The sequence below is a fragment of the Leiobunum rupestre genome, chromosome 7 (genome assembly GCF_980474605.1).
Source record: "Leiobunum rupestre chromosome 7, qqLeiRupe1.1.hap1, whole genome shotgun sequence".
NCBI lineage: Eukaryota > Metazoa > Arthropoda > Arachnida > Opiliones > Sclerosomatidae > Leiobunum > Leiobunum rupestre.
In genome coordinates, this window is record NC_143390.1 from 24,046,750 (window position 1) to 24,062,176 (window position 15,427).

The following is a 15,427-nucleotide window of genomic DNA, read 5'->3' on the forward strand; positions in this document are numbered from 1 at the left end:
AGTTGATGTTTTCTCTTGTGACACTCGCCATACTCTCCGTCGCTCTGTTCGAGAGATGGTGCGACCTAAACTTGACCAACTTATACTACGTTTTATCTTTAATACCCCCCTTGTTGGCATTCTTACCCAAAAAGCCCTGATTATAATAATGACTGTGATATTTGTTTTGCTTTATTTTTCAACGACTTTTCTTTCACTCGCCATACCACATTTCTCTTCTTTTAATTTAGTTCTATTTTTGTAACCTGTAACTACGTTCATTATAATGCACTGCTAGGCCGCGCATAAACTTATTCTAGCTTAATGACCGATTTCTTGATTAATAATTAAATAAATAAGAGGCTTCAGACTCAAGTTCCTCCGTCTTGTTGCTAAGTTTTTGGACGTTTGCAACGGGTCAAGCCTAGAAGAAGGCAAACATGCCAGAAAACCAGCCCTAGACCCGTTCAGAAGCCGTAATGATTGGAGATGCCAATTTTGACTTCGAAAATTTTAATGATATAATTAATGAAATTTTTTTCGTGGATTGAAGAAGAATTTATTGTTTATTTTGAGGAGAACTTGAGAGTATAGATGATCAAAAGGATTTTCATAAATCTAAGACGATAATACGTAGGGAGACATTAGAAGGAATTAGAATAAACTGCTATGTTTGACTACTTAAAAAAATTATTCCGATTGAAGAAAATGATTAAATACTGATGCTTTTAGCAAACTCTATCATGGGTCCCACAAAGTTTTTACTTGAAAGCGAAGTTCAATCAGGATCTTTTGGAAAATCATTTTGCCAAATTAAGATCATCAATAGGCTGTGGAGTCTTAGAGACAATACAACTGCTGATCAAATTTGTCAGGGTAACAAAAGACTGAAGTTAGCTAAGCCTCTCAAAATGAAAATTGAAGTAAAATTCAAAAAATAGAATGGATAGAAGAAACCTGGCGAGAAAGACCTAAAATTATAACTTATCACAAATTACAGCGAGATTGCAATATAAAATTGTACTCCTTTGTAAATTAGATTAGAATAAACATTTTAAATATTTTTTTAAGTTGAAAATATATAATTAACCACGGATATTTTACTAAATTTAAATAATAACATTTTTTTTAAATATTTTAAAATATTTTAAAAGATTTGAAAAACTTTTTTATTAAAATTTGAAACAGACTTCCATATGTATGTCTTCTATTTAAATTTAGGAACGACTATACTTTTAAAGTTAATAATTTTTTTACACAACCATTCACTATTCTTCATATTGAGTTTCCTAATTATTTCAATTGTTTTGTTAAATTGTTAGTGTTTAAACTAGCCCTTTTATGTTTTTGAAAAGCATTTTGTAGGTTTACTGTCACTCTTTTTAAGTAACATTTTATTAGAATTTGTCGAGATTTTGATAAGGTTTTTTTAGATACCTCTCCTGAATTTCCCCACAATTCGTACCAAATTTCATTAATATTGTCGTAGCTGTCTAATTTGGACATTATCTTATCATATTTGTTTTCTTTGAACTTCTCCTGGGAAAGTCTTTCTTCTATAATCTGGAGTGTCTCGACAAAAGAACTGATAATTTTGGCGGTCTTCTCAAAATAAGCGAATGCTTTTAAAGGGGAATTGTCACCAAAACCAAAATTTACGAGGTTTTTTAACAGAATGATAGAAAATATATTTATGATTATGTCCCTGAAATTTTATAGTTATTGGAAAAGTATTTAAAAAGTTACGCCACTTTGTCCGCAACCTACATCAAACGGCTCCAAAAATTTCAGAAATCGCGGTTGAACCTACGTGCAGCGCCAAAAGAATGAAGCGGCAAAAATTTGAGAAAGTGCGGCGTGTAAGGCATTTTAAACAAGACGGCCAAGGCCGTAATATTAGTTCCACATGAATTAATTATTATTCTCTAAGCCTTGGCGCGTGTTAAAAGGCTTAAGCATAACGTTAGACGTAAGCGTCTTTATCTGTATTGTAAGTTTGAGCTCCGTATCTCAAATAAAAAGGGAACTACGAAGAAAATTCGCATACGGTCACTAACCCTTGGCGTGGGTTAAGAGAGTTAAACATAGGGTCAAACTTCAGCCTCTTAACTGTATTAAAAGTTTGAGCCCCGTATCTAAAATCCAGTCCAAACTACGAAGAAAATTCGTGTAGGATCTATAAGCCTTGGCGCGTGTTAATATGGTTAAGCATAGTGCCAAACGTAACCACCTTTACCTATATGCAAAGTTTAAGCCCCATACTTCAAATCCAACGAAGATTATAAATTTTTCTCTAAGCCTTTGCATAAGGGTTAAGCATAGCGTCAGACGTAAGCTTCGTTATCTGTATTCTAAGTTTGGGTTCAGTATCTCAAATCCACTAGGAACTAATCTATTAATAACGCTATAGCGTTACAATTGGGCCAAAACAAGCTAAGCCTTGGTTAAATTAAAATTAAGTCTTGTAAAATATCCGCAATACCCATCCTAATATCAATATTCAGTTTCAAAGTTATATCTCAAATCGCACCCGAATAGCGTTAAAATATTAAAACTGGAATGACGTGGAAACCGGAATAACGTGGAAACTGAATAACGTGGAAAATGTTAAAACCGGAATAAAGTGGAACCGTAATAACGTGGAATCGGAATAAAGTGGAACCGTAATAACGTGGAAAATGTTAAAACCGGAATAAAGTGGAACCGTAAAAACGTGGAATCGGAATAAAGTGGAACTGTAATAACGTGGACCCGGAATAACTTGGAAACTGAATAACGTGAAAATGTTATAACTGGAATAACGTTGAAACTGAATAACGTGGAAAATATTAAAACCGGAATAAAGTGGAACTGTAATAACGTGGACCCGGAATAACTTGGAAACTGAATAACGTGAAAATGTTATAACTGGAATGACGTGGAAACTGAATGACGTGGAAAATATTAAAACCGGAATAAAGTGGAACCGTAGTAACGTGGAATCGGAATAACGTGGAACCGTAATAACGTGGACCCGGAATAACGTGGAAACTGAATAACGTGGAAAATGTTAAAACTGGAATGACATGGAAACTGAATAACGTGGAAACTGAATAACGTGGAAAATATTAAAACTGGAATGACGTGGAAACCGGAATAACGTGGAAAATGTTAAAACCGGAATAAAAAGGAACCGTAATAACGTGGAATCGGAATAAAGTGGAACCGTTAAAACGTGGAATCGGAATAAAGTGGAACTGTAATAACGTGGACCCGGAATAACTTGGAAACTGAATAACGTGAAAATGTTATAACTGGAATAACGTTGAAACTGAATAACGTGGAAAATGTTAAAACTGGAATGACGTGGAAACCGAATAACGTGGAAAATGTTAAAACTGGAATAATGTGGAAAATGTTAAAACTGGAAAAATATGGAACCAGAATAACGTGGAAAGTAGATTAAAATGTATATGTCTAAAAGTATGCTTAAGTGCTAAACTTACTTTTTTAATTTTTAAGAGCCTTATTTTTATTGATTATACAGACTTTTAACTAATCCTTTATTTTTTATTGGAGCTTTTATCCTTCATGTCCCATAATACGGGAGGACTGAGCGATTTCATTGAGTTCTTAAAGAAAATAAATAGCATTAAAAATAATAAGGTGACTTTCGCGTGCTGGCAAGAAACCTTTATTAGTCGACGTGCTCCGTTTACTATTAAAGTTCCCAATCCTTACATTCATATTTTACGTTGTTTTACAGACAACACAGCTGCTGTAGGTTTCAGTTATGACTTGAGTTTATATTTTAAAAATAATGTAGAAATTTTGGTATCTGACATTGTCCCAGGTTTTCTACAAAGATTCAAAGAATAAATTTGGATGCGATTTAAATATAATACTTTATAATTAATTGTTATTTCTCTCAAGTATACTCTGAGGCTGTAAAAATGATTGAGTTAGGAAGGAATGATATAGAGGCTATTAATCCTCATAACTTTATTGTCGTTTGTGACTTCAATTTTACATTAAATCCTAAATTAGATAGATACACTCCCTTTAAGAAAAATTTAAATATCTCATATAATAGTTGATTTAAAAAATGTCTTAACGCTTGCCCAACTTGTTGAAATGTTGCCCTGGAATAGTTCAGCCAATGCCTAAGAATGAGTTCATAAACTCTTTAGTGGGAGAGAAAACGGATCCACAGCTGAAGCGGGGAGGCAACATTTCAACAATATGGCCAAGGTTATTTTATAAAAAGAACTATTGGTAATTTTATCAAACAATATGTTTGAAATTTGGAGTTGAGCAGCTAAATTAAATTAAAGTAATGCTGACATTATCTTTTTATTCCAATTCCACGTTATTCCAGTTTCAAAATTTTCCACCTTATTCCGATTCCACGTTATTCCAGTTTTAAAATTTTCCACCTTATTCCGATTCCACGTTATTCCGTTTCCACGTTATTCCGGTTTTAACATTTTCCACGTTATTCCAGTTTCTACGTTATTCCAGTTTAAACATTTTCCACGTTATTCAGTTTCCACGTAATTCCGGTTCCACGTAATTCCGGTTCCACGTTATTCCGGTTCCATGTTATTCCGGTTCCACGTTATTCCGGTTCCACGTTATTTCAGTGGCCTGATATTTTCCACGTTATTCAGGCGACCCACAAAAAGAGCCTTCGTGAATAAGGTCTTCTTTCCGGAAAAATAAATACTATTATACCGGGTTAAATGACTTGCATATCGCTGAAGCAATTCCTTTCTTGGAAAGGATACGAGGAAATAAAATACTAAAAACTCTTTTATTACAAGACAATATCGTGTAGATTTGAAATGAAAATTTTTAATGATTCAATGGGACATCATCTTCCGAGTACTATCAGATTGTTTCCTTATGACTTCGGGTACTACGCTCGCAACGATATCTGAAATTATCGTTGCTTCAGGAAGTAGAGTGTGTATGTACGCAGGGTTATTCAAAATACAAAATGCCAAATGCAAAATACTTTCTCCATAACTCAAAATACGAAATGTAAAATGTTTTTACAAATGCAATTTTAATTATTTATATTTTAATTATTAATAATTAATTACTAATTAATTATTATTATTCATTAGTAAATAATAAAAATTACGTAGAGATTTCAAAACCATCCTCGCAGAATGTTCGTCTGTTTCTGAGTAAATGAGGAACTGAATATCGCCATCTCTGATTACTTGGGGGTAAATAGCAGACGAGCTTTCTCTACAAGAGTGGCGATGATGGTACCAGCCTAAAAACATTTTGAAAAAGCATTTTAAAAATGTTTTCCTAAGATCCCGCCCGGGCCAGCCCAGGCGGCTAACCGGCCATCGCCGGTCAGATCGGGGCCAACTCAAATTTTGGGCCAAAGAGGAAAAATTTGGCATTAATGGGATATGGGGCCAACACGATTGCGTAGCCAGTGGGGCCAACTACCAGCTAATCCGGCCCTGCCTGTGATTAAATGTAGAGGCGAGAAAGCGCACTCTTCTATATTGCGTAAATGTCGAGGGGCTAACCACTCTTAGAAAGTCTGTACATCGATTACGCCGGATTACGCTTAGATTAGCTCTGCCAAAGGCAGGGACTTCAAAGATTACGCGTAATCCCATTAGTACAGTCAAAGGTACGGCTCTTTACACCAATTACGCGGAGTGATCAGCCCCTCGGTAAATGTGTACTGGTGGGTGAAAATTGCGGTTTACGGGAAACGATTCTTTTGAAGCTTTGATTCGTAAAACAGCGCGTGAGGTTCAAACGAAGGTAAGTCTCCTAATTCACCTACTCCGGTTTCCATTTGCTAGTTTAACCGTCGAACAAGTAGACAGTGATGCAGTGGCGTGGCCATAATTTCCGTTTTGGGGGCGCTTAAGTGCCTGCTAAAGGGCTCCCATACAGGTCGACTAGCAAACCGATGACTTTTTTAGAAATAATTTTTATCAAGAAAACTTCGGTCAAATTCAGATAACGTTGGAAAAGTTTAAGCTTCTCTGTCCTCGCCTCCCTTCACTCTCCCGAAACCAACCACCTAAATTAAAGGTATATAACGAAACGTTTTAAGAAAATAAACCATTTTATTTCCGAAATTGTAATAGAAACCCTTTTATTTCCAAAATTGTAATAGAAACCCTTTTGTTTCCAAAATTGTAATAGAAACCCTTTTATTTCCAAAATTGTAATAGAAACCCTTTTATTTCCAAAATTGTAATAGAAACCCTTTTATTTCCAAAATTGTAATAGAAACCCTTTTATTTCCAAAATTGTAATAGAAACCCTTTTATTTCCAAAATTGTAATAGAAACCCTTTTATTTCCAAAATTGTAATAGAAACCCTTTTATGAGTTTCATCAAAACAATGAAATCAATTTCGGGAATTTTAGGAGACGCTTAAGAAAATTTTCAGGTGGCTCAAGCGCGCCTAGCGACGCCACTGCAGTGATGTACGAATAATTTCCGGTTAATGTTTCAGTTTTCAGTCAAAATTATGCAGGCACTCGATTACATCGTGATATCGAATGAAATTATACGATCAATTATCTTCTTAATAGTGTCTAAACGTGATAAACGCGAGATCCTATTACGTTAAAAAGAAACGAAAAATCCCTGAAAAAATAGCTAACTGCCAAACGATTTTCACACTGGAATAAATCGTAGTGGCGGATTATCCGATTGGTGCGCAAGGCGCGCGCTTAGATCCTAGTGGCTTCTGTGTGCCCCAAACATTTCGTAGCAATAAAAATGAAATGTATAATATCCGTTTTAATTAATTTGCACCTTATGAGAAATTGAACCTAGGCCCTCAAAGGAACATAATCCGCTACTGATAAGGCGAGTATATGACGCGAGTCACTTGATATCGAAGGCTGTTTAAATAGTTCGTTCCTTTGATCGAGGAATTCATTGTACACTTGTTTCTTTGAACTCTATTATTATACAACGGTTTCTTCTATTTCTCCAGCCCTTACTACAAAAACTAACAGTCGAGACAGGAAACTACTTTAATGTGGCCGACATTTTAGTAATCAGCTATGCTTTTTTCAGGGTGTCGACGTATTATATAATTACGGAGTTACCGCGGCTAATAAAGTCGGTTTAGAACCTCATTGAACTGAAACTTAATACGTATTTCGAATTTTAGAAAATATGTCGACAAATAGCGACTTTCAAACCTGGGACTTTGTGATCCTAATAGGATATTTCGTCTTCATGTTGGCTTTCGGAATATGGGTAAGAGCGAAAATTATAAATATATTTTAAAGACACGGTTAACGATTTTTATGGCTAAGGCGATAAGAGTAGGGAAATAATTATACGAAAGCGCCACCCTCCTCAACCAAATTACGAAGGAACTAGATACGTATTGAAACTGTGGCGGATAAACCCATAGGCTGAGCATGGACTAATTAACATGTTGTTAATTAGTCCATGGGCTGAGTACGGTTAGGCCTAGGGGTCTGGAACTTCTCAGCCAGATCAGGGGCTAGAGTCCTGTGGGGTAGTCACTCTGGAGTGACTGGACACACTTAAAAAATTATAGTATTGTGAGTCGGAAACAATTTCCGGAAAATGACCGAGGCCTTTTTTCCGGAAATTTTTCCGCATTTTATTTTTCCGTAAAATTAATAACACTAAAAAATAATTTAACGGGGGTAAAGCAGCTGCTGCTGGAAGGTTGGAATACAAAAATCAGTGTGCGCTTTAGAGATTCCATCTTGGTTGCGTATGATATCATAAAAAAATTCGTTACCCTCGTTTACAGTCCGCTCAGAAGGGCTCCAACAACAGCGTCGGTGGATTTTTCATGGGCGGAAGGAACATTAATTGGTTCTTGGTAAGTCCGTATTTATTACATTAACGAAACAGATGGTCGCGCGTCTGAACTAGAAGGATGTTACAGGTGGGATGCGGACTTTTCGCCAGCAACGTCGGGAGCACCCATTTCATCGGCCTCACCGGGTCCGGAGCCAAAGACGGCATCGGCATCGCGGGATTTGAACTAAACGTATAATCACAATCGGATGATTACCAATTCGAAACTTAATAACGAGTGTTTTGGCAGGCCATGTTCGTTTTGCTGTTACTGGGTTGGCTGTTCGTGCCAGTATACTTAGCGGCGCAGGTACTTTTCCCGGCGGTCAAGAGCCAATGAAAAAGCATTCACAAAGTTTGTCACTCCCTTTCGCAGGTCTACACGATGCCGGAGTATCTTCGTAAGCGATTCGGAGGTCAAAGAATTCAAATCTATTTATCCGTCTTAGCCTTGATTCTCTACGTTTTCATCCGAATATCAGTATGTGGGATGGTGACCTCAGTGGCGGCGGAATAGGGGGTACAGGGGTACTAAGTACCAACCTATATTTCAGAGGTGGGGGTACAATCAATGCGTTTGTACCCCCTAAATTTACCGTTCAAAAATTTCACAAATCACATTTTCGTCTGTAATTTTCCAAAACATAATATAATATTAAATTCATATAAATATATAAAAGAATAAAATGATTTAAATAAATACTGAATTAAACTTATATTTTCGAGAAAATCACTAACAAATATATAAGTTTATCGGGGTGCTTTGGGATGCTCCGGAATTTGACTTTTGTAAACCAGTCAATATTTTCCTTCCGCCACCACTGGGTGACCTACCACTAGTTCTCTAACGACTGTTCTTTCAAACGCAACACCGCAGGCGGATTTATATTCAGGGACTATCTTCATAGAGCATATCATGCATTGGAGTACCTATCCAGCCATACTCGCCCTATTGGCGGTCTCCGCGGTTTTTACCATCGCAGGTAAACATTCGTCGTTTCCGTTTAAAGTGTAAAATTTATTGACATCTCATCGAACCTCCAGGTGGTCTGACAGCCGTCATGTGGACGGACATGATACAAACGATTTTAATCCTAGTTGGGGCTGGCGCCATCTCCATTCTGAGTTTGATCGAAGTCGGTGGCGTCAAGAGCTTGACGGAAACTAGTCCTCGAATCGAACCCAGCAACGAGACATTCATTGGTTACGACTCCAACAATCGATCTTGCAGCAAAGCTACCGAGTATTACTGGAATTTGCTACGTCCAGCCAACGACCCAAGCCTGCCATGGACGGGAATGACATTCGGATTGACCATCTCCGCCGTCTGGGGCTGGTGCTCCGATCAGGTTTTGGTTCAAAGGGCCATGTGTGCCAAGAACGTCACTCACGCCAAGGCCGGCTGCGTCATGGCGGGATACCTGAAATGTTTGCCTTTATTCTTGTTCGTCTTCCCGGGAATGGCCGCCAGAATTCTCTTCCCTGGTAAGACAATACGTTAAACCAGTTATCGCTATAAAGAGGCTCTTACGCGTCACTCTTTCTTTAGATGAAATGTCTTGCTCGGCTCCCGAAGCTTGCCAAAGGCTGTGCGGGAGTCCCTATGGTTGCAACGACATCGCTTACCCGTTATTAGTTACGAAGTTGATGCCAACTGGCAAGTATAGATAGCTTTCATTACCGCCGTTCTATATTTCGTTTCGTCGACCACGCAGTTAACGCGTATAATATTTGAAGGAGCCAAAGGATTCATGATGTCAGTGATGTTGGCTGCGATCATGAGCTCCCTGTCCTCGGTGTTCAACAGCAGCGCGACGCTCTTCACCATCGACATTTGGGCCCGTATTAGGAAAAGCGCCTCCGAGATGGAGCTGATCGTAGTTGGGAAGTGGGTGCTACTATCCATTTTTATCCTCTCTTATATCCAATTTCAGACCTCAAAATAGCCGACCGTAGTCTAGTTTTATCATAAGGTCCACATAAGCAAAGGTCTAAGCCAAATTTTTGACGATCACATACCCGTTATTAAGAGGTAGGTATTCAAAATCTGCACCTCCTAGTGGAAACATCCTCAACTAGGCATTTCCCCAAATGAACTTCGCGCGTTGCATGATGAATGCGCAGAAGTCGTGCGCGAACGTTTTTAAACTCAGAACTACGCAGGAGAAATCTCCGGCGCGAGCCCTTAGCACCGTAGCCAAGGCTAATTCGCAATTTTAACACTTATCTTTGCAAAATGATTCATCAGAACCTAAAATTGGCTATTAGAAATAAGAGTTGCGTTTCTGAAGGTGTATTTATTTTTCAAATGTGAGATTTAGACGCGTTTTGTGTGGTATTTATCAACCCGAGCGTGCCTGCTCTACCAAGTAAGAGAATATTTTAGATGTAGAAATTTTGAAAAAGAAGATGTCGCTACTGCCCTATCGTCGTACGTTAATTTTCTTCTCTCCGGGACAACGCCGTTACCATGAGCCCCTATGGTAGACCTTTACTTATGGGTACCTTATGATAGGCTTATGGTTTTATCAAGAACGTATATATGTATAAGGACGTTGAACGATCAAATTGGTGCCTGGTGCCATCTAGGAGCAACAAACACAAGGAGAACGCAGCTAGTCTTTAAAGTTTAAACACGCTAACGCAGTACTGTGTACAAATTTCATTGGATGAACCTTTACGCTGAACGTTTTACGGGCGGGGGAGAAGACAATTTCTGAATTTCCCCCTTCCGACGGCAGCAGGCGCTAAAGTGTCTAACCAATGAAAATTGTACACAAGAAAATGCACGACTTTTGATGGGTTGCGTTCTCCTTGTGTTTGTTGCTCCTAGGTGCCATGATGCAATCGCTTACAGAATAACTCCGCCTAAAAAACCGCGTGCGGCGCGCGCTAAAGGTTAAAACTGTTTCTAATTCAAGCGCGCGCTGCACGCCGATTTTAGGGCGGAGTTATTCTGAAACCGATTAAATCATGGCCCAAGCGATGGCTTTTGTTCAACGTTCTTATACATATATACGTTCTTGGTTTTACATATACAAAAATAGCTTATTTAGGTTACTGATGGAAATAACTGAAACTTGTATATTTTGTATTGGTAATGAACAACGTAATTTCTAGGTTATTTATTTTACTACTCGTGGCTATAAGCGTCGCTTGGATGCCGGTGATTAAACTCGCTCAAGGAAGTCAACTATTTCATTACACGCAGAGCATCATCAGTTACCTGGCACCTCCCATCTGTTCCGTCTACGTATTGGCCGTTTTCTGGTCCCGAACCAATGAAAAGGGCGCCTTTTGGGGTCTGATGGTCGGCTTGGTCATCGGCGTCTCTAGATTCATCCTGGAGTTTTCATATCCCCCACCGGCTTGCGCTTCCGGTCTGGTCGACGACCGACCGCTCATCCTATCCCAAGTCCATTACCTTCACTTTGGCTGCATACTATTCCTGCTCGTTTGCGTCGTGACAATTGTCGTGAGTCTCGCCACTCCCCCGTTAGACGCAAAACACGTAAGCTATCCCTTTTTCATTTTCTCGAAAAAGGATTAATAAATTTAAAAAAAACTTTCCCTTAGACGCGACGTTTAACATTTTGGACACGACATAGTCAAGAGATGAATGACATAAAACCTTCCGAAGTATCAAATCAGAAACCGAAGGAGGAGAACCTTACGGTTCACGAGCAGGACGTAGTACGCTTCAATGGAAATGACGGTGAAATAACCTTTGCGAATCAAGGTGACGTTTATTTATTTATTTATTATCACATATTGCGCCCACAAAGCCGTAATAGGCTTATATGCAGGCTTCCAATCGTTTACAGTTGAATTGGCACAAAACACAATGTAATACAATACAAAATGGGGCAAGGACAGTAACAATTACAAAATCAGAACAAGATAAGATAAGGCAGATAAAGATTAAATATCCGAACAAAAAAAAAATTCTACTAGAGTTTTAAATTTAGAATAGAGTGCCAGCAGCTTGAAACCCTGCGACGTCACCAATGTTAAACGTCTATTGAGAAAAAACGCGAGTTTTCATGACAACCACTACGGAAGCTACGGCTGTGACGTCACTAACTTTTAAAAACGCATCAAGTGCTAGCACTCTATAGTGTTTTTCAGTAACGATTTGAGTTGGGAGAGAGTTCCAATGATTAACTACATTATGGGAAAAATAATTATGTCTAAATGCAGTTTTTGCTCTTGGTTTAATTAACTTAAGGTATTAGAGAAGAAACTTTGTTCGTAAATTAAGATCAATTGGACCTTTTCGGTTATTACAGGTACCTCCTCAGCGTACCCTTCCAGATGGTGGAGGCGATTTCTATACTTCATTTGCGGTTTTAAGGTTCGAAAAACGGAAGTGTTTTTAGTGGAACTTAGGCCCGAGGACGAAGACAGAATAGCCGCTCAGTTACTCCACGAAGATAAGAAATGGAAGATCATTTGCAATTTGAACGCAATCATTCTATTTGGTTTCGCGATTTTCATACATGTAATTTATAAATAAAAATATTGGAGAATTTCCCTAATGTTAGCAGAGCATCTTCTGAAATACGTTCTAGCATAAGTAACAGAATAACAATAAGTATGACAATTAACGAGATTTACAACCAAACTGATTTTCATAGTTATCGCGTAATCAAGATGTTTTCTCAGCACAGAGCCCTCTAGTGTCAAAAAAACGCGAGACTTCCGCTAAGCCGAAATATCTGGTTTCCGATAGATTGGCGGAATATTAGGCTAAAATGGTAAAAATTTAAAAAGTTTTTCTCGGCGCTACGAGCTCATGTTTTTTTTATCACGCGTGATTCGCTCGCGGGCTTCAAAACCATGCCAAAGCCCCTCGAGACTCCAGAACGTGCTCTCCGATATTAGGCTTAAATTTTTATCAAAAAGTAGTCATCCAAAACGGTAAGTCGCGAGTCCAAGTCACAGCTTGAAGAGAGTATCAGTCCCGACAAAAGGTTCGGTTAGAAAATTAGCATTAAAGCAATAGCAAGTGTCATACTTATTTTTATTATCTTACTTATGGTTCTAGGCAAGTAGTTGTACTAAGGAACCGTACAAGTAATTCTTGTAGCACATCCATAATAGATCATCATTTTTAATTATAAAATTGGTTTTCAAATAAATTATTACGCGTATTTCCGTTTAAAATAAAATATGGTATCAGTTTATATGATTTTACTATTAAATCGGATTTCCGAAATTGATAGATTGGATAAAAACTTGCGGTTTTCCATTTGTCCTCGTTTTCTGGCGTTCAAATTTAGCGCCGTCTGAAAATACACATTTTACTTTTCTATCGCTAGATACCGCCACTTGTCAGTATTGGAAAAGAAGTAAACATAAGCAGACGACGTTTCGCGTCAATTTATGTCCAATGTTATAACCTTAACTTTAAATTGATGTGTTTTTGAAGAAATTCCATGTTTTTGGACGTGTGTTTATGTTTATTTTGTTTGTTTTCAACAACCTTACAAGCTTCGGAAGAAGAGCAATGCTCTGCGAGTAACTGTATGACAGAATGCTCCACATCACCAACAAATAAATATGAACCACACGCTCCCCTAGTTCGTTGTGACTTTTTGTAAGTACAGTTATCATGTTTGTAACTAATTACTCCATTAATATATGAGTATAAAAGTTAATCATCGTAAATTTATTATCTAAACAGGCCGGTGGAATTCTTAAACTGTGATAGTCCAACAGATCTTCAGGGCAACGAAACAGCGAGAGAAGAACTCGGAGGATTTGGGTGTACTAAGGTATGTTTAATTCAAGTTCCTTAAAAACAATAAATATGAAAACGTATTTCATTATAGTGGGGTGGACAGAGGTATGAAGAGGTTCAGTTTACTTCGGTTAATTGTACCGTATTGGAAAATATAGAATGCTACGGGAACAGAACCTTTTTCAAAGAAGGAATCCCCTGCATTAAGTATGTTTAGCCTAAACAACATTTTAAACAAACATTTAATACTTCTACTTTCGCAGATATACCGGCCATTACTTCGTTACAACCTTATTGTATTCCATACTACTGGGCTTCCTAGGAATGGACCGATTTTGCCTAGGCCACACTGGTACAGCAGTGGGAAAGTTACTAACACTGGGTGGTATCGGTATTTGGTGGATTGTTGATATTGTTTTACTTATTACTGGAAATTTATTACCAGAAGATGGCAGTAATTGGATGCCAAATGTATAATTTAAATTTATAACTAATTGTATATATGTTAAATAAAACTTTCATTTTGAGATAAAAACAATCGTTTAAATTTTGAAACTTTCATTACAAGGGATCCTATAGTAAAGTTACATTAGTGCTGGCCTGCTTTTATGTAGGAACCCCATGCAGTGCGGCTGCAGTGTTGCTGGGATATGCATGGGTGATTTTACCCTGATTATTATGGGGCCCATTTTACCCACTGCATTGTAATATTTTGTATTAGGTCTTGAGGGGCAGACTTAGAAATAGTGATATTTTTACGGGGTGTCCTTAATTTTCTTGTCACAGGCCGGAAATGGGGGATGAAAATTAGGAAAAAAAAAATATATAATATTTGATATACATTTAAGTGTGTCACTCAACCCTCGTTTTTAAAGATTTATTTTGAATGTTTTAAAATCCCAAAATCACACTGTGCCTTAAGAGCATCAAGTGGTATGGGGAGAGGTTGAGGCTTTGCCTATGGACCTTCAATCTTAAATTTACAAAAGATGGTTGTAATGTCAAATGTATAAATTAAAAGTGTCATTCACCATTTTTATGCTAATTTGATAAATAACGGTATTCTGTCGTTTAATTTTAAAGTATACCAAATAACTTTTTAAAATTTTCTACTTATTTCTCTTTTAAGTTTGAAAAGGTCAGAATAGCACTAAAAGGTTGATATGTTGCGTTATTTATACGTAGCGATCATTTTTTGATCGAGTGTTTAAGACTGTTTACTATTCAGGAGGCAAATAAGCGTAAGAGAGTCAGGAAGAGCAAATAAACAGTGACCTTTACAAAGAGTCAAGATTAAGGCGGCAAAAGGGGGAAATATAGGCTTCTCCGGAAATCGGATAACGGGGGGGGGGGGGGGAGCCTGTTCTAGTAAGAAAGCCAAAAGAGCCGGGAACGCAATTATTTGATAAGGTCAAAGTTGAGAGTACTTCACTGTTTACCTTGTTACCTTCAACAGGTGAGTTTTTTCTTAATCTTCGTTTTGAAAGGTTACAAAATAGTTCCAAAACGGAAAGAATATCAAATGATGGTGAAAAAAATTAAAATTTGTTGTAAATAATAATTATTGTTTATTTTAGAATCTCAAATAAAATGAAATATTCGTAAACTAAAAATAAATAGCTCAAATAGTAAGGTTATTTGTAATAAGATTGTTAGAGATTTTAAGTTATTAAGACCAGAAAAAAAGTTGACTTTCTAAGAGAGGCGGTTGGAGTGACTGAATTGGCTATTGGTCTACTTTACTTCTAATATATCACCTTTAACTCGCCTACGTATCAATTTAAAACCCTAAATTCGTCCCAAAAGACCGGTATAAATAGTTCTAAAACCATTTTCCGAATGTTTACTCGTTCGATTTCGCGGACTTTATCAAAGAGATTTTGT

At 37.5% G+C, this 15,427-nt stretch overlaps 4 protein-coding genes across 4 annotated transcripts in view; 2 read left to right on the forward strand and 2 right to left on the reverse strand.

Moving 5' to 3' along the window:
- Positions 1-15,427, reverse strand: part of Sec20 (vesicle transport protein Sec20) — a 170,254-nt gene that overhangs the window by 49,637 nt on the left and 105,190 nt on the right. The window lies entirely within an intron of this gene.
- Positions 1-15,427, reverse strand: part of LOC149935261 (protein-lysine N-trimethyltransferase SMYD5-like) — a 286,480-nt gene that overhangs the window by 24,542 nt on the left and 246,511 nt on the right. The gene's annotated exons all lie outside the window — the stretch shown is intronic.
- LOC149935262 (sodium/glucose cotransporter 4-like) lies at positions 723-12,316 on the forward strand. Its single transcript, XM_090153561.1, has 13 exons — positions 723-855; positions 7,130-7,218; positions 7,751-7,822; positions 7,889-7,993; positions 8,051-8,110; positions 8,177-8,281; positions 8,678-8,783; positions 8,845-9,285; positions 9,350-9,457; positions 9,538-9,688; positions 10,921-11,311; positions 11,377-11,539; positions 12,090-12,316. Exons 1-13 carry the CDS (start codon positions 723-725, stop codon positions 12,314-12,316), a joined length of 2,151 nt encoding a protein of 716 aa, XP_090009687.1.
- Positions 13,163-14,059, forward strand: amrt (TM2 domain-containing protein 2 amaretto). The gene is made up of 4 exons (XM_090154304.1): positions 13,163-13,399; positions 13,487-13,577; positions 13,635-13,750; positions 13,807-14,059. The coding sequence occupies exons 1-4, from the start codon at positions 13,239-13,241 to the stop codon at positions 14,018-14,020; spliced, it is 582 nt and encodes a 193-aa protein (XP_090010430.1). The 5' UTR covers positions 13,163-13,238; the 3' UTR covers positions 14,021-14,059.

Excerpts from the sequence above, each read along its gene's own strand:
- amrt (XM_090154304.1), top strand. The coding sequence starts at position 13,239 with ATGTTTTTGGACGTGTGTTTATGTTTATTTTGTTTGTTTTCAACAACC. Across the intron at positions 13,400-13,486 it reads CTAGTTCGTTGTGACTTTTT|GCCGGTGGAATTCTTAAACT; the intron begins GTAAGTACAGTT and ends TTATCTAAACAG. Across the intron at positions 13,751-13,806 it reads GAAGGAATCCCCTGCATTAA|ATATACCGGCCATTACTTCG; the intron begins GTATGTTTAGCC and ends CTACTTTCGCAG.
- LOC149935262 (XM_090153561.1), top strand. The coding sequence starts at position 723 with ATGGGTCCCACAAAGTTTTTACTTGAAAGCGAAGTTCAATCAGGATCT. Across the intron at positions 8,111-8,176 it reads CAGTATACTTAGCGGCGCAG|GTCTACACGATGCCGGAGTA; the intron begins GTACTTTTCCCG and ends TCCCTTTCGCAG. Across the intron at positions 8,282-8,677 it reads ACGTTTTCATCCGAATATCA|GCGGATTTATATTCAGGGAC; the intron begins GTATGTGGGATG and ends GCAACACCGCAG.